Source organism: Capricornis sumatraensis, chromosome 20 (assembly GCF_032405125.1).
Source record: "Capricornis sumatraensis isolate serow.1 chromosome 20, serow.2, whole genome shotgun sequence".
NCBI lineage: Eukaryota > Metazoa > Chordata > Mammalia > Artiodactyla > Bovidae > Capricornis > Capricornis sumatraensis.
Window position 1 is genome coordinate 56,302,991 of NC_091088.1, and position 25,448 is coordinate 56,328,438.

At 55.3% G+C, this 25,448-nt stretch overlaps 1 protein-coding gene across 1 annotated transcript; it reads left to right on the forward strand.

The window, feature by feature from the left end:
- The first annotated feature begins 13,824 nt into the window (after positions 1-13,824).
- ERF (ETS2 repressor factor) lies at positions 13,825-20,539 on the forward strand. The gene is made up of 4 exons (XM_068993240.1): positions 13,825-13,956; positions 18,395-18,629; positions 19,016-19,131; positions 19,251-20,539. Exons 1-4 carry the CDS (start codon positions 13,935-13,937, stop codon positions 20,537-20,539), a joined length of 1,662 nt encoding a protein of 553 aa, XP_068849341.1. The 5' UTR covers positions 13,825-13,934.
- Positions 20,540-25,448: the final 4,909 nt, after the last annotated feature.

Sequence of the window (25,448 nt, forward strand, 5' to 3'; positions counted from 1 at the left end):
TCACTCTGAAGTGACTAAAAGAACCTGAGAGGCCAAAAAGGGGGCCCCCGGCAGGGTTGGGGGACCCAGGACCATAAGCCAAAGAAGATCCGAGGCACCCCTGACTCAGCCTTCAGGCTCCCACGGGACCCCGACCTCATGCTCTCCCACTTGGGGCCTGCTGCTGCTTAGGAGCCTGCAGTCCCAGGCTGCCCCTTCTCTGAGACAATCCTGGGGTCCTCTCGGGCAGAGGCTGGGGGCCCCGGGGCTTCTCACAATGGGGCAGGCACCCAAGTATCCAGGAGTTGGACAGCCACCACCACCTTTTCCCACTGACCCGCTGGGCCACCGTCCTGGGCACTGAGACCGGGCCCAACACAAACCTTTGCATACCCCACCCAGGGCCTACAACCACACTGCCTGGTCCAAGTTCTTCACACCAGAAACCAAGCCTCTTTTTTTCCCCTGGGGCCTACTCTTTTCCTGTCCACCCTCTCAGGATAACTCCCACCCAAGGCCCTCTTGGGCCCTCACCTCCCTCAGAATCTAAGCAGTAACTCCTGAAGCCCGGGCTGGCCTAGGCTTCTCAGGGTCTCACGTCCTCTGCTCCCATCAGGCCTCCTGACACCAGCGTCTCTGCCACTCTCTTTCCCATCCTGTCACCATCTCTATCTCCACCTCTCTCTTCACAGGCCCTAGGCCCCCTCCTCTGTCACTCCCTCCTTGTCACCCTCATCTATCTCTGTCACCCCCTCCTCCCAGTCACTCTCATGTCAGCCATCTCTGGACCTGTCACCTTCTCTCCCCATCACCTCTCCTTGTCACCCCCTCCAACTCTGTCCCCTCTCTATCCCTGTCACCCTGATCTAGACCTGTCACCCCTCCATTCCTGTTACCAAGTCTCTGCCCACCACCCCCTCCTTGTCACCCTTTTTCTGTCACTCCTTCTCCTCACCACTTCCTCTACTCTGTCCCACCTTCCCATCATCCCACTCACCCCTTTTCCCCTGTACCCCTTCCCCGTCCCTGCCACCTGTCCCCTCTCGGCCCCCAGCACCCCAAATCCCCCCTGCCTGTGTCAGCCCTGGCCCCGCCCCTCACCTCGGGCTCAGCGGGGTTTCGGGGCGGGGGGCCGTGGCCCCGGCTCGGTCCGGTCCGGTCCCTCCCCGCCCCCCCTCCGGCTCTCCCTCTCGATTCTCCCTTTTTTTTTTACTCCAACACACAAAATGGTGAATGGACCTGCAACAGCTGGAGCAGTCAGCCAATCAGCGGCCACAACCCCGCTGACCGGCGCCGTCCTAGACCAATAGATACTCAGAGCCTGGTCGGCTCCGCCTCTCAATGACGAGCGACGCTTGCCACAGCCAATCGTGCCCACCCGGCAGCGCGAGGGGGAGGGGCCAAAGTCCAAGATCGGCCTCCCTCTGGGACCGACACCAACCTGAGCCTACGACCGCCCGATCAGCCTAGGGTCCTGCCCTACAACAAGTGATGGACATCAACGTCGACCAATCGTAGTCCGTCTTAGTTCAGAATGACGAATACAGTACCCAGTCGTCTTACACTCTAGGCCGGAACCCAGCCTCTATGAAGGACAGTAGCCAATGAAGTGCAAGAAGGCGGGGCTAAGGGACCGGCTCTCCAATGAGCAGTCTTGGAAGGCGTGGCCTGAGCGTTTGTTGACCGGCTGGTCGCAATTCCTGCTGGGAATGATAGTCTTCTTACGTCTCTGGCCCATAGTCGACAGTACATGGCAGACTACAACTCCCATGTGACAGAGTGCCTGGAGCTCTGAAGAACCCGTGAGAGGAGAAAAAGTCGAAAGGGCAGTTCCTCGTGAGTCTCACTGGACGCCAGGAGCATCTTAGACCCAGGGCCCCGACTCACCCGGATTCCCGGCTCTGGCGTCGCTGCTGGCTCCTCTCAGTGGCGGCGGTAGCGGCTCAAGGGGGAGGTGCGAGGAGCAGCCAACCGCCACCCTCGAGCCCCGTACCCAATCAGCAGCGGTCGGGGCGGTGCAATGACCTCACCGGGTTCTACTCTCTTACCCCTCCCCCATGTGGTTGTTGCTGCCGGTAGCTGGGAGTAGGGAAGTTTGTGGGGGGAGGGAAGGAGCATAAGTGATGTCACCTTTCCCCCATTTGATTGGCTGCCGGGTGGCCGCGACTACAACCAATCAACAGTCTCAGAAAGTCTGGCGCGGCCCCGCGGAAAGCCCTGTTGCCATCGGGAGGGTAGAGAACTAGCGCTTGTGTGGTGGCGCGCGGTACGGAGTTGTCCCCGCGCGTGGCCTGGGGCTTGGTGACCCTGGGGACAGGCCACCTTCCCCAAGACTTTGACATTTAGGGCGGCTCAGTTTTCTGATAGCGCCCCTGGCCGTGGGGTGAGAGGAAGACTTGAGATGGGGAAATACAGCCCTTCATGGAGCATCACTGCCTTCCGTGAAGAGCTTACGCTTTGTAGGTGTTCACACCTGCTGGGGGGAGGGATCACACTGGGGTTGGGAGGAGAAGGATATGCCCTGTTGGTAGTAGATTCCTGCTGCCCAGATACGGGGTTCACACCAGATATGAAGAAAATGCACCCAGACTATTGCAGGGCCGTATGCCTATAACATTCACACTACAAGTGAGAGAGTATATTGTGACATGGTCAGTTCACTTTGAGCTATAGGGAAATCGCAGTTGTCCAGTGGGATTCACTGAGTATGAAGGAAATTGACATTATCCATGAGATTCACATCAGCTGTCCACAGATTTCCCTTGAGAGTGGCAGAAATTTCACTGCCTGCAAGAAGTTCACACTGGGAAGAAATCTTACACTATTTCTTATGCTATTATATTACAGGGTTTCCCAGGTGGCTCAGTGGTAAAGAGTCTGCCTGCCAATGCAGGAGATATGAGTTCAGTCCCTGGGTCAGGAAGATCCCCTGGAGAAGGGAATGGCAACACACTCCAGTATTCTCGGAATATCCCATGAACAGAGGAGCCTGGCGGGCTACAGTCCATGGGGCTGCAAAGAGTCAGAGGCAGGTTAGCAACTGAACACACTATATTATGTTATGACTTATACTGCCTTATACTGTCATATTATTACTGCTATTTTAATATTATTCTAAAAGAGAGTTTGCACTTCCATATTGAGTGGGCCCATACTGAGTAGGCCCAGATTGAGTCGGCCCTGAGTTGAGGGAAATTTTACAGAGCTGTTTATACTATGCCCATGGGGTAGACATTAGCTCAGTTCAGTTGCTCAGTCACGTCCGACTCTTTGCAACGCCATGAACCGCAGCATGCCAGGCTTCCTTGTCCATCACCAACTCCCAGAGTCCACCCAAACCCATGTCTATTGAGTCGGTGATGCCATTCAACCATCTCATCCTCTGTTGTCCCCTTCTCCTCATGCCCTCAAATCTTTCCCAGCATCAGGGTCTTTTCAAATGAGTCAACTCTTCACATCAGGTGGCCAAAAGTACTGGAGTTTCAGCTTCAACATTAGTCCTTCCAATGAACACCCAGGGCTGATCTCCCTTAGGATAGACTGGTTGGATCTCCTTGCAGTCCAAGGGACTCTCAAGAGTCTTCTCCAACACCACAGTTCAAAAGCTTCAATTCTTCGGCACTCAGCTTTCTTTATAGTCCAACTCTCACATCCATACATGACCACTGGAAAAACCATAGCCTTGAGTAGAAGGACCTTTGTTGACAAAGTAATGTCTCTGCTTTTTAATATGCTATCTAGCTTGGTCATAACTTTCATTCCAAGGAGTAAACGTCTTTTAATTTCATAGCTGCAATCACCATCTGCAGTGATTTTGGAGCCCAGAAAAATAAAGTCAGCCATTGTGTCCACTGTTTCCCCATCTATTTGCCGTGAAGTGATGGGACCAGATGCAATGATCTTAGTTTTCTGAATGTTGAGCTTTAAGCCAACTTTTTCACTCTCCTCTTTTCACTTTCAAGAGGCTCTTTAGTTCTTCTTCACTTTCTGCCAAAAGGGTGGTGTCATCTGCATAGCTGAGTATGGGTGGGTCTGAACAAACTTATATTCATCAGAGAGTTCCCACAGCACATTTAGGTAGACCCTTGGAAAATGGTTCATGCTGTCCCACAGGTGTTCACAGAAGCCACAGAAAGTTCCCCATGCTTAGTGATGTTCACTGTCTGTGTTAACTTTGTCACAGATATGAAAGAGATTAAGTATACTGTCCATGGGGAGGTGCATATTGGGCCAAAGTTTACATAGCCCATTGGGAGCTTTCGTGGTGTTGGGGAGGGGAGGATTTCCATTGATTGGGATGGTGTTTCATGCTCCACAGTCAATCTGTATCAGGCATGAGGGAGAATTAGACTCAATGAGCTCTGCAGTCTCCACAAAGAAATTCACCCTGCCTAGGGAGCATAATGCTACAGTGACAGGGGTTCTCTCCTGCCCAGGCTTCCCAGGTGGCTCAGTGGTGAAGAACCAACCCACTTGCAGGAGACGAACATTCCATCCCTGGGTCAGGAAGATCCCCTGGAAAGAAGGAAGGAAATGACAATCCACTCCAGTATTCTTGCTGGGAAAATTCCGCGGACGGAGGAGCCTGGTGGGCTACAGTCCATGGGGTCACAAAGAGTTGGACAGGACTCAGCGACTGCTTAACAACATCAACTGTCTGTTCAAGACTGTCTCTGAATGTGGTGTGTTTTTAATGTCCACAGAGGAACCCCCCACTGCTTATTCTAGTTACACCATGCATAGAGGAGACCCGTCTGTGACAGTTCACACAGTCCAAGGCCTATTTCACATGTCCCTGGAAGAATTACGTAAAATGTCGTTAACTTAGTTACACAGTTCATCAAAATTCCACTGTCATGTGGAGCTGGGGGAAGTGGTGCTACAGGAAGTGAGATAACACAGGCTTAGCCAGGTTGCTCAGGGAGGAACTGAGCTGGGCTTCTTCCCAGCTGTATGACCTTGGGCAAGTCATGAATTCCTTGTGCCTCAGTGGCTACATCTGTTACAGGATAATTTTTTTTTTCAATCCTATGGCATAGGGTTGCTACAAAAATGTAAAGAATTAAGATGTGCAAAGCTGAAACTAAAACCTGATATAGCCAAATAAATAAATATTTTTTTAAAAAAAGGATGTGTCAAGTATTTTTTTGTCTCCTCATGTCTTTTGAGGGTAAATCCTCAGAAATGTCAAGTATTAGACTTCCCTGGTGGTGCAGTGGCTAAGAATCCACCTGCCAATGCAGGGGACATGGAATCAATCCCTGGTGAGGGAAGATTTCATCTGCTGGAAGATTCCGCAGGCTGTGGAGTGCCACAGCTATTGAGCCATGTACTGCCTCTCCTGAAGCCCGTGGGCTTAGAACCTGTGCTTCGCCACCACAAGAGAAGCCACCACAGTGAGAAGCCTGTACTTCACACGGAAGAGTAGCCCCTGCTCACAGCAACTGGAGAAAGCCTGTGCACAGCAATGAAGACCCAGCCCAACCAAACATAAATTAATTAATTTTAAACATATTAACTACTGTGGTGAGTAGTAGTATTCAGAAGGAACTTGTCACCAACTGAAGAGTTTATGTTGTCACAGCCTTACTGGTAACTTTGTCCATAGTTTGTGTGTGTTGTGGGGGTGCTGTGGTAGTGCTTTCTGAAAAAATTCCAGGGTGCAGCGTATCTGAGGGGCATTTATCAATCCATCAGGAGGCGTTATGGTGTAGTGCTTGAGGTCCCTTTGTAACGATTTTTAGCTGTGCAGCCTTGGGCCTGGAACCTCTCTCAAGTCTCACTCTCCTAATCTGAAAAATGGGAATCATTCAAGTATCTATCTCATTAGGTTGAGCTGAGGATGAAACGAGATGGTGAGTCTAGGGCCTTGCGTATAATAAGTGCTCAGTAAATGGGAGCAGTGATTTTTTATGTGCTCTGTCCTGCACTAGACTCTGGGAGTCCCTGCTTTTCAGGAATTCCCTGCTGGTTCAGTGGCTAAGACTCCATGCTCCCAATGCAGGGGGCCCAGGGTTCAATCCCTGATCTGGGAACTAGATCCCACATGTGCATCCTGCCCCTAAAGATTCCACGTGCTACAACTAAAAAAAGATCCCACGTACTGCAACTGAGACTGGTGCAGCCAAATAAAAAAGTTTTGTAAAGAATTCATCATTTCTTGGCCTTTATTTGGGGCCTATTCTCGGTGATGGGTTACACCACACCTTAAGGAGTCATACAGTCAACACAAGTCATAACACCTTGTGTTGAAGGGGAGTTGGGTAAATTTTACTGGAGAGTTAAGACTTTCAGGCTTGGGAGGATGTGTGAAGTTGTATGAAAATTACACAGGCTTCCAAGGGGGTGCAGGTGTAAAGAATCCACCTGTCAATGCAGGAGATGCAAGAGACATGGGTTCGATCCCTAAGTTGGGAAGATCCCCTGGAAGAGGAAATGGCAATTCCAATATCCTTGCCTGGAGAATCCCATGGACAGAGGAACCTGGCAGCTATAGTCCATCGGGATCACAAAGAGTCAGACATGACTGAGCAACTGAGCGCATGCGCACACACATGAAAATTACAAAAGCCCAGAGGGGTTTTTAAATGTTAATCGTCTTTCAACTTTATTGAATTTTTTAAAAAGAACTATTATCGGTTAGATTTAAGTCCAGACACAAGCAATAGAAATCCAACCAACAGTGGCTTAAACAAAATAGGGAGGTGTTTTTCTCTTTCCTCTGAAGAGATAGAATCACCTTGCTGTCTTTTCAGTCACACTTAGTTCCTCTACCTCAGTGTCTGCTGAAGCTCTTGCCATTGGCTCCAAGTTCCAAGCAGGGATATGGGGTGTAGGGGGTTGACACTGAGTCTTTTAACAGCTTTTGTGGAAGCCCCTCTCTATCCATATGTCTTATATCTTATTTGCCAGATGTATTCGGCCACCTCTATTTGAGCCCAGAGGGTTTGAATGGAATAGGGAGTTTCCACCTGTCTGTGGGAGAGGGTTACATTATCTATGACTTGGTAAGACTGACAGTGATGGGACTTCCCTGGTGGTTCAGTGGCTAGGATTTGGTGCTCCCAGGGCAGGGGACCATACTCAGTCCCTGGCCAGGGAACTAGATCCTGCATGCTGCAACTAAAGATCTCACATACTTCAAAGAAGATCAAAGATTCCACAGGCTACAACTAAGACCCTGCAGAGCCAAACACATAAATATGTTTTAAAAACCCGACAGTGACATTGGTGTTTACTGCACCTGTTGGTTGTGTGTTAGTCACTCAGTCATGTCTGATTCTTTGCCACCCCATGGGCTCCCCACTGGGTTCCTCTGTCCTTGGGATTTTCCAAGCAAGAATACTGGAATGGGCAGCCATTCCCTTCTCCAGGGGATCCTCCCAGCCCAGGGATGGAACCCGGGTCTCCTGCATTGCAGGCACATTCTTTACCATCTGAGCCAGCAGGGTTGAGCCTACACTGTCCACAGAGTGGTTCGCCTGAGCCGTGGCATTTTCCACATGGGGACACGTGGTAGGTTACACTGCCTGAGGCCATACTATGGGGCCACACTGTTCACATGAAGACTCCTGCTGCTGCTTGAGGTGACCCTGTCTACATGCTTACCTGCACCATACATGTGAGGTTTACCCCGGGGTGGGAACTGACCCTACTGCTAGAGGAATTCACACCATGTTAAGCAGGTGATGCTGCCTCTGTGGCAGCGCACACTGAAGAGGAAACAAGTCATTTGTACGCAGTACACCTGGTTTATTTGTTTCCTTACCATCTGTACGGGGCTCACACTGTTTATGAGGGTTATACTGTCTCCGTGGGGTTTATACCATTTATGTAGGTTGCCCTGCTATATGGATCCACCCTGTTTACAAAGTTTGGATGGAGTAGTTCGAATGGAGTTCGCATCACTTTATGAAGGTGAGCGTATCTGGACAAGGCTAACAAGGGTCATGCTGTTTAAACTGGAGTTCATACTGTTTCTGAGCATTACAATGTTTATTGGGGCTCTACACTGTCTACGCAACAGTCATACTGTATATGTGCTTTACATCCGTCACAGACACTCTGTATGGGTTCTGACTGTCACCTCATCCCATCTGTTTTCGGACTCAGTTCACTTCAGCAAGTACATATTACCAGCCTACTCTATGACTACAGCCTACGCTATCTATGGCTACAGCCTACTCTTTAACGGTGACCACAGCCATGAAATTAACAGATGCTTACTCCTTGGAAGGAAAACTATGACAAGCCAAGACAATGTATTAAAAAGCAGAGACATCACTTTGCCGACAAAGGTCTGTACAGTTAAAGCTATGATTTTTCCAATAGTCATGTACACATGTGAGAGTTGGATCATAAAGAAGGCTGAGCACCAAAGATTTGATGCTTTTGAATTGTGGTGTTGGAGGAGACTCTTGAGAGTCCCTTGGACAGCAAGGAGATCAAACCAGTCCATTCTAAAGGAAATCAATTCTGAATATTCATTGGAAGGACTGATGCTGAAGCTGGAGCTCTAACACTTTGGCCAGCTGATGCGAAGAGCTGACTCGCTTGAAAAGACCCTGATGCTGGGAAAGATTGAAGGCAAAAGGAGAAGGGGATGACAGAGGATGAGATGGTTAGACAGCATCACCGACTCAATGGACATGAATTTAAGCAAACTCCAGGACACAGTGGAGGACAGAGGAGCCTGACCTGCTATAGTCTATGAGGTCGGAAAGAGCTGGACATGATTTGGCAACTGAACAACAGCTCTATGACGGACCTTGGTCTAGGCACTGGCTTAAGACTTTGTGCTTCCCGTGCAGGGGGGTGCGCGTTGATCCCTGGTGGGGGAAATAAGATCTCACATACCGGATGGTACAGCAAAAAAATAAAAGGAACCCACAGGGTCTGGGAAGGGGCCTCCAATATAATAGTGGTCAGGGACTTCCCTGGCAGCTTAGTGGTTGAGAATCCATGCTTCCAGTGCAAGGGGAGTGGGTTCAATCCCTTGTGGGACAACTGAGATCTCCATGCCACACAGTGTGGCCAAAGCATATAGACATACATATAGGTATATATCTGGGTTTCCCAGGGGGCGCTAGTGGTAAAGAATTTGTCTGCTAGCGCAGAAGATGCAAGAGGTGCAGATTCAATGCCTGGATCAGGAAGATCCTCCGGAGTAGGAAGTGGCAACCCACTTCAGTGTTCTTGCCTGGAAAAATCCCATGGACAGAGGAGCTTGGTGGGCCACAGTCCATGGGGTCGCAGAGTCGGACACAGCTGAGTGCACACACACAGATAGTTATGTATGTATATCTATGTAGTGGTCAGGCCTAGTACTGGGAAGATGGTGTTTGTTTTTTAATATTTTTAGTTTTATTTAAAAATTTTTGGCCATGCTGTGCGAGTTGCAGGATCTTAGTTCCCTGACTCGTCCTCAGCAGTGAAAGCTCAGAGTCCTAAACACTGGACCACCAGGGAACTCTTGAGAAGGTGGTTTTGGCATAGAAACCTGAAGGGAATGAGGGGCAGAGCTATGCAGACTTCTGGTGGAAGAGCCCTCAAAGCAGATAGAAGAGCATGGGCAAAATCCCCAAGGGAGGAATATGCCTGGCAAATTCAAGAAATAGCAAAGAGGCTGGAGCTCACTTGGAGGAAAAATGAAGTGGGGAAGGTGGGAAGTGAGGTCAGGAGGGGAAAAGGGCATTGCAGGCAAGGAGTTGTTAAAGCCTCCCAGGGAGTGGAGGGGCTGATGGAGGGTTTGGGGCAGTGAAGGGATGTCATTTGGTTGACTGGAGCACTTCCACCTGCCAGTGGAGCACAGACTATGGGGACGAGGCAGCAGGGAGACCAGTGAGGAGTCACCAGACCAGGGAGATGGTGGGGGATGTGTGTGGGGGGAGGGTGACTGAGTCTGAAAAAGCTGAAGGAAGACCTGATGGGAGGAGTTCCCTTCAGACTGGATGTCAGAGAAGAGAAAGGAGTCAAGGATGACCCCGAGGTATTCTACCTGTGCAACCAGGAAAACGGTGCTGCAATTTCCAGAGATGGGGAAGATTGGGGGTGAGGTCACTTTGGGGGTGCTTTGCTGCTACTGTTAAGTCGCTTCAGTTGTCTGACTGTGCGACCCCATAGACGGCAGCCCACCAGGCTCCCCCGTCCCTGGGATTCTCCAGGCAAGAACACTGGAGTGGGTTGCCATTTCCTTCTCCAATGCATGAAAGTGAAACCTGAAAGTGAAGTCGCTCAGTCAGGTATGACTCTTAGCAATCCACGGACTGCAGCCCACCAGGTTCCTCCGTCCACGGGTTTTTCCAGCCAAGAGTACTGGAGTGGGGTGCCATTGCCTTCTCCATGGGGGTGCTCTAAGAGATCTTTTTTACTTGGAAAACTTGAGAAATCTAAATGGAGATACCGATGAGGTGGTTCAATGTGTGAGACTGGCGTTTGGGGTAGAGTCCTGAGATGGAGACAGAAATTTGGGTGTAATCAGCATAGCATATAGTGTATAAAACCATGGGCCTGGTGGAGATTGTCAAAGGAATGGACAAAGGCATGGACAAAGGCAAAGGCATGGACATAGATGGAGAAGAGAAGAGGACCTAGGACTGAGTCCTCGAGTCCTTCGGCATTTCAAATCAGAGAGACCAGCATGGGTGATAATCTAATGGGGTTACATTTTCTGTCTGGCAATGGCTACACAGTTTAGGTGGCTTCACTCTCTAAATCAGGGGTCTCCTACCTCTGAGATCCGTCTAATGCCTGATGATCTAGAAGCTGATGTAATAATCACACAAAAAAGTGCCCAATAAATGTAATACGCTTTAATCATTCCGAAACCATCCCCCTCTCCCTCATCCATGGAAAAAATTGTCTTTCATGAAACCCGTCCCTGGTGCCAAAAAGGTTGGGTACCGCTGCTCTAAACAGTGTGGGTGGGGCCCGCTATTTCCAAGGGAATGGCAATGTTCACAGAGTAGTGGTGGTTCGTCACTGTTCATAGGGGCGATGGGTGGGCGATGATTATGATTTTTATCGTCCACACGGTCTCCTTTCCAGGCGTGACTCTGTGAAGGGTTGTGACTTCTGTAGGGGTAGGTTCTGTAGGTTCTGTCCATGCCTTTGCCTGACAACAACAGGATAACTGTTTTATCTGCATCAGGACAGTAAACTGGAACAGGAACTACTAGGTCCACGGGAGTGGGGTGTCTCCTCACTGTCCAGACAGAGGTGTTTTCTCCACGGAGCGTTACCCTGTTCATCCTGGGCACCTCTGAGGTCTGGGAGAGGCTGTGCTTTTTCCCAGCCTCAGGGGCATTTGTGAAGGCTTTCTGGGGAGAGTCGGGGGAGGGGTTGGATCCTTGTCCACTGGAGTTCACATGGTCTTGGTTGCACAGTACGTCTTCAAGGATTGACCAGCAGTGAGAGCTCTCATCACAAGTTCACAACCTCTGGGTGTTTCACACAGTAATTGTGGGGTTCACCATTCCTGGGGGTGGTTTCCAGTGTTCACAAGGCAACTGAACTATCCAACACAGTCCACACTTCCATGGTGCAGTCGTGTTATAATATCTGTGGACATGTCATTTTCATCAGCGGTTCCCATTCTCTGTGGATGGTTGAAAGTCTCCCCTGAGGCACGCCCACCATCCATGACTGTGTTTCACAGAAATTGTGGGATTGAATTATTCAGCTGAGTCAGGGTAGAATTCTGCCATTAACAGGCAATTTCACTGTCCATGCTTGTGTGTTTGCTGCCTACAGTTGGACTCTCTAGGCTTACATTGTCTACAGGTTATGCTGCTCACTTCTGCTAATTATCACCAGTATTTATTGCCTACTTATCTCAAATCTCTGATTTCTCATAATAACCTAATCATTAATACCCCCATTTTACAGATGATGAAGCTGAGGCTTAAAAAGATCAATTCACTTGCTCTATACAATCTCTCTCACATACAGGAAATAGCAGTTTGGGTTGCCACCCTGGTCTCTGTCTTCTGGTGGGAGTATAGAGGTCTCTGAGGCTGTAGTTTGGATCTATTATCTTTTAAACTTGGCATTATCTTTTTCTGAGGGGTGGGGCAGTAAAAGACATAATAAACTATACTGGTTAAGGGTGGTGATTTTGAATTGGATAGACTGGATTTGAATCCTGGCTCTGACAGTTTCTGAGCCTTGCTTCATTAATCTGTAAATGGGGCTAATAATAGGAATTCCCTTCTTTGGGGTTTTGTGAGGCTTCAATGAGAAGATGTCCCGACAACGCTTGGCCCAGCGCCTGGCACATCATGAACGTTAGCAATTCGGGAGCTGTTATGATAACAATGATGATGGTTATTATTGCTGGACCACACTGCTCCCAGAGGGTTACAATATCCGTGGGGGAGCTGCACTGTCCATAGGCAAGGTTACATAATTCCCCAAGGGGGTGATGCTTCCTGGGAGGCCCTGGTCTCCCCGAGGAAGAGGCCTGAGACTTCTTCTGAGGCACTGCTTAGGGACTGCCCTAAGGCCTCTAGGAACCCACCAAAGGAGGGTGGGCTTGAAACCCTAAGCACCCAGAACCTAACCCTTCAGTCCTTTCCTCTCTATTCACTTCTCCCTATCTTGGTTTCATTCTCTCTGAGCATCTCCTCCCCAACCCCCTTTCCTCTCTTTTGGTACCTCAGAGTCTTTTCTGAGATTGTTTCCAGGATCAACCTGTGAATATAACTGCTATTTGCCCTCTACCGTTGGCCATCTGATCATTGCTGATTTCCTGTTTCCCAAAGCCTCAGGCTCCATCCATTCCTCCCAGCTGCAGAGAACAGCCTTTACACATCCCTACGCACTGGCCTTCATCCTTAAGCCCTGCCTTCCTCTCTCCTGGCGACCCCTTAGTGTCCCTGGGGAGCACATTTGTTCAGACTTTGGCCACCCCCTCGCATCCTGGCTCCACCCCCGGAACCCCCCTGCCCTGGCGGTGGAAGTGGGGGTACCTCCGGCGCCAGCCGTGTTCCCAAGACAGCTGCAGTCGCAGATGGGGGGGCGGCTCTTGCGTGCTTTCTCTCTGGTCACTTCCTCCCCAGATGGGACTGGGGCTATCTGGAAGGCCAAGACCCTATCCCTGGAGGAGCGGAGGAGGCAGCCGCCTCCCCATTTCCGACACTGGGAAATGCTTCCCACCCATTCCACCCCACCCCTGGACAGCTGCCCCCAGTCAGGCTCAGGGTTGGAGGGGGTGCGCATGGCAAGGCCAGCCTGGGAACTGTGGTCTGGATCATCCCCTGAGGTCTTGACCCGACGCCCCCCCCCGCCCCTCCCCCGGCCTCCTGCAGAGAAAGTTCTGGTTCTTCCGAAAAGGTCTATACTCCTCACAAAAGTTTCTGACACTCATCATAAGGTATCCCCCAACCCCTCTTACAGGCTTCCAAAGAAAATGTGGACCCCGCAGTGGGCAGGAGAGGAGGAGGAGGAGGGGCGGCAAGTCGCGGATCCTGAGGACTTAAAAGTTATCTTCAGACTTGGAGCCTCAGAGAAAGGTCATGACCCCCAGGACCCCATCCTATCCCAGCTCCTCCTTCTCTCCTCCCCCGTCGCGCGGCCCCTTTAAGCCTAGCGCCGGCCGGTCCTCAGTGGCAGCGCGCCGGCGAGTGTGTGTGTGTGTGTGTGTGTGTATGTGTGTGCTTGCGCGCGCGTGTGTATGTATGTGTGCCTGTGTGTGTCTGTGTGAGTGCGCTGGGAGGGGGCGGGCACAGTGTCTCCATGGCGACGCGGCGGTGACGTCGCCGGCCGGGGGGCGTGGGCGTCCCGGCCCCGGAGTGCGATATTAACCCGGGAGGCGGCGGCGGGGAGGGGAGAGGCTCTGAGAGGCGAGGCCGGGTGAATCGGCGAGGGCGGCCCGACGTGCTCGGGACGGGACGGGGCAGCGCGGGCGCTGGGAGCTGCGGCCCGGAGTCGGGGCGCCTAGCCCCGGGCCCCCCAGCATGAAGACCCCGGCGGACACAGGTGGGGGCGGGGGCAGCACGTGTGGGGGAGACTTGTTGCCCCGGGAAACCAGGCGGAGAAACTTTGGGGGGGCTGAAGGGTTCTGGGGGAGCCCGAGTGTTCCCCAGTTGCGGGGGACCCCCCAAGCACTCGAGACCTGTTGCTTCTTGCGGTGCGAGCGGGGGTGTGCACCGGGCCCCCAATTCCTGGTTCTGGGCGCAGTGGTTGGGTGCTGCGAGTCCTGGTTCTTTCCTTGCCTGGACCCCAAAACCTGGGCTCTCCCTGACACCCGGGATCACGGGGGTGGCTGGGTTCCTCCCAGCCGCTCTGTCACGTTGCACTCCGGGGGCCGGGACGTGTGCGGGGTGTGTGTGGGGGGGCGCTGTCCACAGGGCCCGCTATTCCCGGTTCCGCGCTGCACGGTCCGGCCCGTGACCTTCACCGCGATGCGTGCCCCGCACGGGCTTAGAGGGGGATATGGGATGGCCTCTAGGAGGAGGGCGTGAGTGGGGAGCCCGGGACTCGGGGTCCGGGCTGCGCCGCCCCTCCCCCGCCCGTCTCCGCCGGCTCCTCGCTCCCCCGCCCGCTCCGAGTCGCAAAGTTCCAAAGCGCAGCCCGAACGTTCGAAAAAGGAACTTTTTGTTTCCGACCTTAGAACGCGCGGCTTTAAGGTCGCTCCGGAGAGACCTGGGAACCCTCCTCCCTCGCCGCCGGGGACCTGGGGTTGAGGAGGGTGGGGAAGGTGGGGGGGACGCGGAGGCTCCCCCCCCCCGTTCCCCCTCCCTCATCCAGCTCTTCTCTTTCAACCGGCCGTCTCTTCCCTCCGCCCCCCTCTTCCCCGCCAACTTGCTCCTCCTTAAGGGACCAAGGTTCCCCTCCCCCCCTCGGTCGGCGGGCGGGGGGCAGCAGGATTAACCCCCCCTCCCACTCGGACTTTCCCCCTTCCCCTCCCCCGCCGCCCCCGGGCTCTCCCAGGCTGGACTTTGCGCCCGGGCGCGCTGGGGGAGGGGTCCCAGCCGCCCCCTGCCCGTCTGCCCCGTCGGAATCCGGCCCGGGGCGGGGACGGGGGAGGGGGAAGGGGGCCGGGCGCCGCTGTTCAAACTTGTTTCCTTCCCCCGGCGGCGGCCGCGGCTACGGCTCCTGTGTGCGGGTGTGTGCCCCGACCGGCCCACCCATCCCGCCCCCCCTCGCTGGGCGGGTGGGGGCGGCTCTTAAAGGGCTCCGAGCAGGGCTCGGGCGCCTGGGGATTGGGGGCCGAGGAGGGGGCTGGGTGTGGGCAGGGGCTCGGAGTGCAGTAGGGTCAGTCACGTGCGTCCCACATACTCTCTGGCTCCTAAAGGCTCCAGGGCCGCTGGGCCTCGGGGGCAGCCGGAGCCTCCCCTTCGCCGGAGGAGGGGGCCGAGGGACCTAGACAACCCCGCCTCGTCTTCGCTCCCTGCTATGGGCCTTCGCCTGGTGGGACCGGCTGGGCCGCTCCCCCATCCCAGTCTTGGGGCCGCGCCGTGTGTGGGTTCTCTGGCTGGGGGAAGGGGCGGGAGCCTCTTCTGGCCTCCCGATGGGTCCATGGGTCCATCTGCCTCCTGGCTGGCCGCTGCGCGCCCCTCCATCCGATCCTCTCTCCCGGCCCCACTCTCCTCTGCCGCGGCTGTTTCCCACTTCCTGTTTTCTTCCCGGCCCTGGCGCCACCGAGGGCTGCCTGGAGTGGGGGAGGTGGTGGGGCCCCCCAGGAGGCCGGCGTGTTCTTCCTCTACCACTGCTCCTCCCTTCCGACCCCCATAGTCCTTTTGAAAAAAGTTTGGGCAGTTAAGGTGAATTTGAGGGGTGCGCGAGAATTCTGCAACCCGCGCCCGCCCCCACCCCCAGGTTTCCACAGTCTGTCTGGGAGATTCCCTACCCCGCCTGTGTGGGATCCAGGTGTGTCTTCTGGGACCCCGCCATCCCAGCCCTTCCTGTCTGCTGCCTCTTCTCCACCCTGTCTGGCAATGTCCTCAGTTCTTCTGTCAGCTGCTCTGTCTCTGCCTCGCTATACCGCCCCCCCCCCCCCCCCCCACCCCGTGCTCCAGAGGTCCTGCATCCCCAGGCTTTCTTGGTGTAGGCCGGGTGGTTCCCTGTTTTAAGCACGTGGACTCATACACAACACACACTCACACATGCTCCCCTTGCCCGTGCCTGGCTCCTGGCTCCAAAGCCTGGGGAACAGAGCCCCATTGAGACACCCTGACGTCACCCCCCATCTTCCTTCTCCCCCCAAAGCTGGGAACAGGCCCTCATGTATGCCGTGTCCGATGAGGAAAGCTGGCTTTGGGGTTGGCCTGGGAATGCGGAGGGTCCCTGCCATGAGTGGGAGCCAGGGTCCTGGCCCCGGGGCACGGTTGTTCAGGGAGGGGGCTTAACTAAGGGGGCCTGGGTCAACCCCTAGAATGCAGCCTGAGGCCTTTCCAGAGCCCCCCACCTCCCTTCTGAGTTCCCTTTGTGTTGCATGTAGTCTCTCTCACTCCTTCTCTTCTGCAAAGTTTATTTTTAGCCTCCTGCTCCCCCGCTCCCAGGACTGTCGCTGCACACACGTTGCCTGGTTACCGGGACAAGGAGGCTGGGGCGGGTGGGCTGGGAAGGGTGGCTTTAATTTTGGGGGGAGGGTGGAAATCAGTACACCCTCCCAACCCTAGACTGATGTCTCAGGGGCTTCGGCCCCCACCCCGAGTCCAAGAGCCAGATTGGGGCTTGTTGGGGGCGGGGGCGGGGGCGTGAAGCTTGGTGCCATGAAGGGAGACAGGAGTTTTTTGGAGAAGGTTGGCGGGTACATGAAGCAGGCGGTCTCTTGGGTTCCCAAGAGCCTCTGGGCCCTGAACAAGACTGTCGGACCTGGTTCTCTAGCAGGGTGAGGATCAAGGGGTGAACACCTGGATTCCCAAGAGAGGGATGGGGCTGTGGATGTTGGGGTCCGTGGAAGGTGCTGTCAGGGACTGTCACTTGTGAATGGAGCAGGAACTGCTGGTACAGGACCCTGGGTCTGTGACCAGCTGAGGTCATGTGGTCATATCCCTGGAGCCCTGAGGGACTGACTGGAGGCTGGGATTTCTGAATGGGGCAGGGACCAGGTGGGGAATGCTGGCCATCTCAGTCTGCCCAAGGCCAGGGGTCAGGGTTTAGAGTCAGCTCTGATTTAGAGGGAGTGGCCCCTTTGGGACCAGGAGCTGCTGATCCCCAGCGTCCCCATCGGGAAGGCTCCCCTGTTGGATTCCAGACTTGGGTGGGGGCTTTCAGGGAGATTCCATGTTGCCTCAGGTTGGGGTGGTGCCGTCTTCAGCTGGGGTTTGAGCCAGGGCCATGGAAGAAGGCTGGCCCTTGCAGCCTGACTGGGACTTGGGGACCCGCCCATCCTTAGCTGTCCACCTTGGCCTTCTCCCTCTAGTGGCACCAGGGTTCCTGTCCTGCCTCCCCCCTTCTTCTCTTCCTCCCTTTTCCCTCCTCCCACCCCTCCATTACCGGCTGCCTTGTGCTGAATTATTGATGGCCCCTGATTACCCGGGGGTTTGGGAAATGACAACAACCGCAGCCCCCCCAACTCCCCCCACTCAGGCTGCCCACCCCCTCTAGGGACATACCAGCCCACCACCAACCTCTACCCAAGGTTAATGCTGGGGGCGGGTAGGTAGGTGGGCAGGGAAAAAGCTGAAGATGAGAAGGCAGAAGGGGGAATGGGTTGCAGCGAGCGATGCCTGTCAGTGTTGAGGCCCTCCAGCCAGGTTGGGTCCATGTGCCCGGGTCTGGGTAGGGCAGTGCAGCACAGAGGGTCCCGGGCTTGATGGGGGGGCGCTCTCTCAGACAGTCTGGGTTTCACTCTCCAGGGAAGACAGAAGCCTCTGTGTGTGCAAGCGCTGACCTCATCGTCAACCAGCCACCGCACCCCTCCTGGTCCTTTTAAGAAAAAAAAAAAAAAACCTTCTCCTCTTGGGGGCCTAGGGTGGGAGTAAGGGCTCCGGTAGGTCTTGGGAGGGAGACAGTGTATGTTCCTAGGAGGGGAACAGAGGAGGTTGGGGGGGCAGGGGCGTGGTAATGACTGACCCTGAATGGGAGTGAGGGTGGGCTGGGGGTGGCTAGCCCCAGCCCGTCTGGCCACGTGTGCCCCTTCCTGCCCCTCCCCCACTGGCAGCCCTGCCCGCCGGCCTGGCCTGGTGCCTGGCCCCCTGGCACTGGCCCCGGGACCCGCCGCCGACGGTTTCCTGTTTCTCCCGGTGTCGCTGGAGCAGGCTCCAGCTTCCCCTCCCCCCAGCTCCTGTCTAGCCCCCCTCACACACACAGACACGCACTGTCTCCCTCTAACCAGGTCTTGGCTTGGCCGAGGGGAGACGGGTTTCCCCATGGTAAGGGCGGGGATAGGAGGTGGACCCTGGGATGGGCCCCAGGGCCCAGACGCGGCGCCCTGACCCGGGGCCGCTCTCCTGCCTCCCGTCCCCAGGCTTTGCCTTCCCGGACTGGGCCTACAAGCCGGAGTCGTCCCCCGGCTCCAGGCAGATCCAGCTGTGGCACTTTATCCTGGAGCTGCTGCGGAAGGAGGAATACCAGGGCGTCATCGCCTGGCAGGGGGACTACGGGGAGTTCGTCATCAAGGACCCCGACGAGGTGGCTCGGCTCTGGGGGGTCCGCAAGTGCAAGCCCCAGATGAACTATGACAAGCTGAGCCGGGCTCTGCGGTGAGGAGGGCAGAGGCCCTGGGGCAGACGTGGACAGCCCCCCCCACCCAACACACCAGTTGGGAGCCCCCTGGCCCGTGGGGGTGGGCACTGGGTTTGACTTCTGGCTGTGCCACATGGTAGCTGTGTGACCTCGGGCCAAGTTCTAACCCCTCTGAGCCCACGTGTCACACCAAAGCGAGAACGTGGTCATGGATGTGGCCTGTAGTCTGGCCCCAGAACTAAGGGGAGAACTGGTCCCCACCCTCTGGACCTTGATTCCTCCCATGTGGCCCACGTTTCTCAGTCACCCTTTGCGAGCAGCACTAATACAGGTCAAGGTTTGGGTTCTAGATTCAGGTCCCCTGTGACTGACCCTCTGGTGAACGGTGTTTCTGCACCCCCAGCTATTACTACAACAAACGCATTCTGCACAAGACCAAGGGGAAACGGTTCACCTACAAGTTCAACTTCAACAAACTGGTGCTGGTTAATTACCCTTTCATCGACGTGGGCTTGGCTGGTGAGTACCAGGGCTGGTGGGTACGGCCTTAGAGGGAGAGCAGGGTCTACCCGAATGTCCAGGCGAGGCAGAGCGGGTGGTGGGGGGGGCTTGACATCACGTCTTCCCTCTCCTGTCAGGGGGTGCGGTGCCCCAGAGCGCCCCGCCAGTGCCGACAGGCGGCAGCCACTTCCGCTTTCCTCCGTCGACGCCCTCCGAGGTGCTGTCTCCCACCGAGGACCCCCGCTCACCGCCGGCCTGCTCTTCGTCATCATCATCCCTCTTCTCGGCCGTGGTGGCCCGGCGCCTGGGCCGGGGCTCCGTCAGTGACTGTAGTGATGGCACGTCAGAGCTCGAAGAGCCCCTGGGAGAGGACCCCCGGGCCCGACCGCCCGGCCCCCCGGAGCTGGGTGCTTTTCGTGGGCCCCCGCTGGCCCGCCTGCCCCATGACCCTGGTGTCTTCCGTGTCTACCCCCGGCCCCGGGGTGGCCCTGAGCCCCTCAGCCCTTTCCCCGTGTCGCCTCTAGCCGGGCCTGGCTCCCTGCTGCCCCCGCAGCTCTCCCCGGCTCTGCCCATGACCCCGACCCACCTGGCCTACACCCCCTCCCCCACGCTGAGCCCCATGTACCCCAGTGGTGGCGGGGGCCCCAGCGGCTCGGGGGGAGGCTCCCACTTCTCCTTCAGCCCCGAGGACATGAAACGGTACCTGCAGGCCCACACCCAAAGCGTCTACAACTACCACCTCAGCCCCCGCGCCTTCCTGCACTACCCCGGGCTGGTGGTGCCACAGCCGCAGCGCCCCGACAAGTGCCCGCTGCCGCCCGTGGCCCCCGAGACCCCACCGGTCCCCTCCTCGGCCTCAGCCTCCTCTTCCTCCTCTCCATTCAAGTTTAAGCTCCAGCCGCCCCCCCTGGGACGCCGGCAGCGGGCTGCTGGGGAGAAGGCCCCGGCGGGCGCTGATAAGGGCGGCGGCCTGGCCCTCGGCGGTGCAGGCGGGCTGGCCGAGGGTGCCGGGGTGCTGGCCCCGCCGCCGCCACCGCCACCGCCACCGCAGATCAAGGTGGAACCGATCTCCGAAGGCGAGTCGGAGGAGGTGGAGGTGACTGACATCAGCGACGAGGACGAAGAAGATGGGGAGGTGTTCAAGACGCCTCGTGTGCCGCCTGCACCCCCAAAGCCCGACCCGGGCGAGGTGCCCGGGGTTGCCCAGTGCATGCCTCTCAAGCTGCGCTTTAAACGCCGCTGGAGTGAAGACTGTCGCCTTGAAGGGGGTGGGGGCCCCGCTGGGGGCCTTGAGGATGAGGGTGAGGACAAGAAGGTGCGTGGGGAGGGGCCTGGGGAGGCTGGGGGGCCCCTCACCCCAAGGCGGGTGAGTTCTGACCTCCAGCACGCTACAGCCCAGCTCTCTCTGGAGCATCGAGATTCCTGAGGGCTGTGGGCAGGGGACCCCCATTCCCCCTACCCCCATGCCTCTTTTGCTGCCTTAACCCCCCCATTACCTGGAGGTGAGGGCAGCTTTTTAGGCTCGCTCCGCCGCCTCCTCTTTCCCGTCCCCCATGTTTTGTATAAAACTTTTAATTTTTTTTTTTTTTTAATGGTGAGGGTGGGTGGGTGCCCAGGGTGGGGGGCCATCCCCTTTCCCTGTGGGTTTCTAAGCTCCAGGCAAAGTGGTGGGGGTGGGAGGGAGGGGGGAGTTAAGGGGGCCACCTCCATTCTGGGGAATTTATATTTGAACTGAGGCTCCGGCCTCAAAGCCCAGGAACTTTTTTATCACAATCGTTTAGGAAGTAAAGCCTGTCTCCCTCCCTGTCCTCTGCCTCTGGTACCTCTCTCCCTGTCTATCCCCGGCTGTCCTCAGCCCCAGTCCTGCCTTCCCCGCCCCTCCAGGGGCCGTGAGTGCCTGGGTTTCTCATAGCCCCACAGGGTTGCAGCAGAGGAGGGAGGGACATTTTATGATGAACCAAAAATTCCGTGTTGGGGGGGGTTGGGGGCAGAGGAGGGTGAGGGGTGCCGCCCATAGGCCACAAATCTCTACAAGTGCCTGCTATCCCTCTCCTGGTCCCCACCCCAGTGCCAGTCCAACCCCTTCACCCCCCAGCTGCTCCTAGGACTTGCCCCATAGGCAGGCGGGTGGGGAAAGGGGTGCCCTGAAACCAAACTGGAAGCCCCCTCTGCCTCCCAGCTGGAGCCCCTGGGGTGGGGGTCTGTGGTCAAGCCTTATTCTGTATTGGGGATGGAGGGTGGGTGGGGAGGGAAGTTGGGGGCTGCTGGAGAATGTATTCAAAACAATAAAAACTTTGGACCTTTGGACGCAGTGATCTGAGCGTTGCACGCAGCCACCTCAGGGCCACATCCTTGGCCCTGAGTGGATCCATGGCCAGAGGGCCTAAGCCCATCTGAATGGGTCAAGTCCAGGCCTGGAAAATGAACTGACCTTGGGGGGCACTAAACCTCTGGGCTTGGTGGTGAAGGTCTTGGGCATTCTCTGGCCCTCCTCTGGGGATCCACTCTTCCTGGGAGCACTTTTCGGCTCTTCAGTGCCAGGCCATGGCCCTTGTTCTTCTGCCTGAAATGCCTCTCTTCTCTGTGAAGTACTGTTCATTCCTCCAGGCTCTGGTGAAGGCCTGGCGCTCCTTCTGCACTACCTTTGGTGTCCTCTCACATATGAACTCTTAGAGGTGCTTATGAGTTCATCTGGTAGTCCTTTGGTGACAGGCTTGCAGTGTCTTGCAATATAGATCTTTCAAGGCACTTTTGTGATCTTCCCATCAACCCATGGGAGCACTCCACTAGTAAATTAAGAAGAGACTGGCTTAATTGCAGTTGCTGTTCACCTACTGTGTGCCAGGTACTTAGGAGCTGGAGTTCTTTATCTCCAAGGTGGGAGCTAGCGGCTCACTTAAATGACTTGCCTAAGGCCTTAAGCCCAGCTGGGACTTTAATGAAGTCTGTCTCTGAAATACATGTTCTTTCAACAACTTAATTCTAAAGCCAGGATAGTTGATTCTAGACCAGGATCTCAAGTTCCTAAGGTCTGAGAGGAGAGGTCATAAAGCCAGAAGCCCAAGTTGGAGAGCTTGAATCAGAGATGAAAGAATCAGGAGGAGGTATCCAAGCTGGAGGTGCTTTGAGACAGCACAACCCATCCAGTGCAGGTGAGGTGCCTGAGGCCCAGAGAGGGAAAGGAATTTTCCAAAGGCCACACAGCTGCTAAGAGAATTGAGGGCCCTGGTCTTGCATGGCTTCACCATGAAACCCCACTCTATGCAACTCTGGGGGAAGGAACTGGAAACTCCTACCCACTCATTTCATCCTCATTTCAAGCCAGCCCCGGGTGGGTGGTCCCTGATGATGCCCGTTGGCAGTGAAGAAAGGATCCAGGGCTGGGGTACTGTGAGGCTCCTGTGGAGGCCTGCAGGCAACTGCTCCCTCTCCTGGGTGATGTAAGTCACTCCCTTGGGGTGGGGGCCACTGGGCTATTTCTGGAAGTAGGGATGAGGCGTGTCTCCTGGCAACATAGATGCAGCTAAGTTGGTGGTGGTGTGATGGAGAGAGGGGGATGTCATCACTGAGGTAGGAGGGAGGACCCTGACTAGTAGTCTCAACACCTGATTCTAGTGCCTTCAAAGCACCTCTAAACCGGATCTACCATGGAGTCAAAGGCACTCATCTCCAGAACCCCTCTCCAGATCAGACGACAGCGCAGCCAGATTTCTTTCTCCAAATTCTGGCTGAGTGGGATGTCACAGGTGGCCGCTGGTCTTGAAAACTCCAGCAGCTCCTCATTGTTAAAGTGGCCCATCTAAATCTATTCAGTTTCTGCAAGGTCATACCCTTGCTCCCTTCCACATCTTTCAGGATCTCTGATACCAAGTAAAAGCTCTCTATAGATCTCAAGACACTTCCATCAATTAATTCATATTGTCAGAGACCCTCTCCTTACCTATAATCCCCAGCACTCCCTCAGTCCCCAGAAATTCCTTTCTTAGGCTTCTCAACCATCCCTCACTTCTTCAGGTCCCTCAGAAATACCCTCAGTCACCATCAGTTTCTCACAGTCTCCCACAGACCTTTTACAGACACCTCAAGTCCTTTCTGACTTCACTCCTCTCCAGGAAGACCATTTTACCTCTTCACACCTCTAAGCATCTCTAGACACCCAGAGGTCCCTCGTAGCCACTTACAAACCGCTCTAGCACCCTTCAACAAACGTTGTCATCTCGTACAGACATTCGGATAAGATTCCTTCAGACTGACTCCCTCAGACTCCCACGGACCCCCATATCCTCTGGCGGTTGCACACGTGCGGCCCACTCCGCACTTCCCACGGGTTCTGGCCGTTAAGTAACCGCCACTGTTCCGCCCTGTTCTCCTGCCCTTGTAAGCCTTCTTGGTCCAGGTTAGGATTCCCCAGGATTTGGGGCTTGAGTCAGATTTTTGCTTTTGGACTCCGAGCCGCCGTCAGAGGGCAGCAGGAACTCTTTGACTGTGGGATTACTACAACTCCCAGAAGCACCCGCTCTGGACTATGCCGTGATGTAGCCGCATTCATTGCGAAGAGAGCGGAAGTGTGACTGTGCTTTGCCTTCTGGTTAATGTAGTACGAAAGGCTTCAGAGTTACTATCCGTCCTGCCCCGGGAGTTTGTGTCCGCTGGGAATTGCACTCAACTACAGCGTGGACGAGACTTTTTTCAAAGGGCAGGGCAATTAGAGTGATCACAGGATCTGATTAAAGTGAAGCCTAGAACTCCATTTCCCGTCATTCCACGAGGCAGGAGAAGAGGGTGACTTCATTTCAGTTACAAATACTTCCGGAACACACAGACGACACATTCACGTGAACTCTTATTTCCCAGCACACACACACACACTCAAACGAACTCCGTTTCCCAGCGCGCTTTGGACTGCCGTCCTTCCGGGTATTAATCGATAAGTGGGGGCAACATAATGCGAGCACAAAACGCGAGGCTACTCCTAGCAGCTGGCTTCCTTCTTTTGGGCCTTCCAGGATCCTGTAATTTAGGAAGCCTGCGGGTTCAAAGAGCTTAATGGGATGTTCAAGATAAATTGTGTTTTCATTTTTTTCAACCTTCAGTTCAGCCTCCAGGTGCAACGTACATTGTTAGGAAAAGCTAGACAATATCCGAAGACTGTATTGTCTTGAAAATCCACCGGAAACTTTGTTTCCTAAATCGTTGGCGGGGAGGGTTTTCCTTCCGGATTTGTGGAAACTTGGGAGTGTTTGCACTCCATTTTCCAGTAGTCCCTGATTGACTTCGGCTCTTTCTTGGGACCTGGCGTCAGGAGAGGAGGCGTTGAAACTTTCCGCAGTCTCTTTTAGGCGACTGCCTTTCCCCTTTCGCTCACGCTCTTTCCGGCAAACCTCAGCTGTCTTCTCACAAAGGGTCGGGATCCGGTCTGGACTATTCCCCAGCATGCTTCAGGATTACGGTAGACCCCGCCCCCTCAGTCAATGGTAAGGCCGCCTTGAACTCCATTTCCCAGAAGACACAAGGCTCGCTGTAGCAACTACCCTGAAGCCTCGGTGTTGACTACATTTCCCAGCAGGGATTGCGGCCTAGCGAACGAGGGTGGAGGAATGCTCTGCCTCTCCATTTCCTAGCCTATTTCCGGAACTGCAATATCCACTTGGAGCTTAGGAATCACATGGGACTCCATTTCCCGGCGTGCTTTGGAAGTAGCTTTATACCTGCAATGCGGTGAGGGCGTGGCGACGACTACATTTCCCGGCTTGCCTCACAGCCCGATAGCGGCGGGTCCACCGGCTCCGACTCAATTTCCCAGAGTGCACTTGGCGCCAGTCGACATACAACCAATAAATTAAGTGAGCGATTGGACTCCGTTTCCCGGAGTGCATCGGGCCTATACAGCTCACTGACGGAGTTGCCTGAGACTACATTTCTGAGGCACACCTAGGGACGCGCGGTTGCCGCAATGGAGTGAGTGTGCGACTCTGACTCTGCTTCAGAAAGTGCTTCAGAGTCCGTTGTGGGCAATTGTCCAACTTATTGCCCGGGAGTCTCTTTTCCGAGGTGCAGCGCGACTCATCATCGCCGCAGCCCTCTCTGAGGTCTTTGCGGACTCCATTTCCCAGCGTGCCACGCGGCTCTCTGTGAGGGCCTAGAGCGGCGACGGCGTCGCGTAGGGCCGGCGGACTGCATCTCCCAGCGTGCCCCGCGGCGGGCGCTGGGCCGGAGCCGGAGCCCGAGCGGCGCGGCCTGGAAGAGGCCGTAGCCCGGGGGAGGCGGCGGCGGCGGCAGCGGCGGGGGCAGCCCGGGCAGCCCGAGCCCCGCGGCCTGGGCCTGCGCTCGGCGCC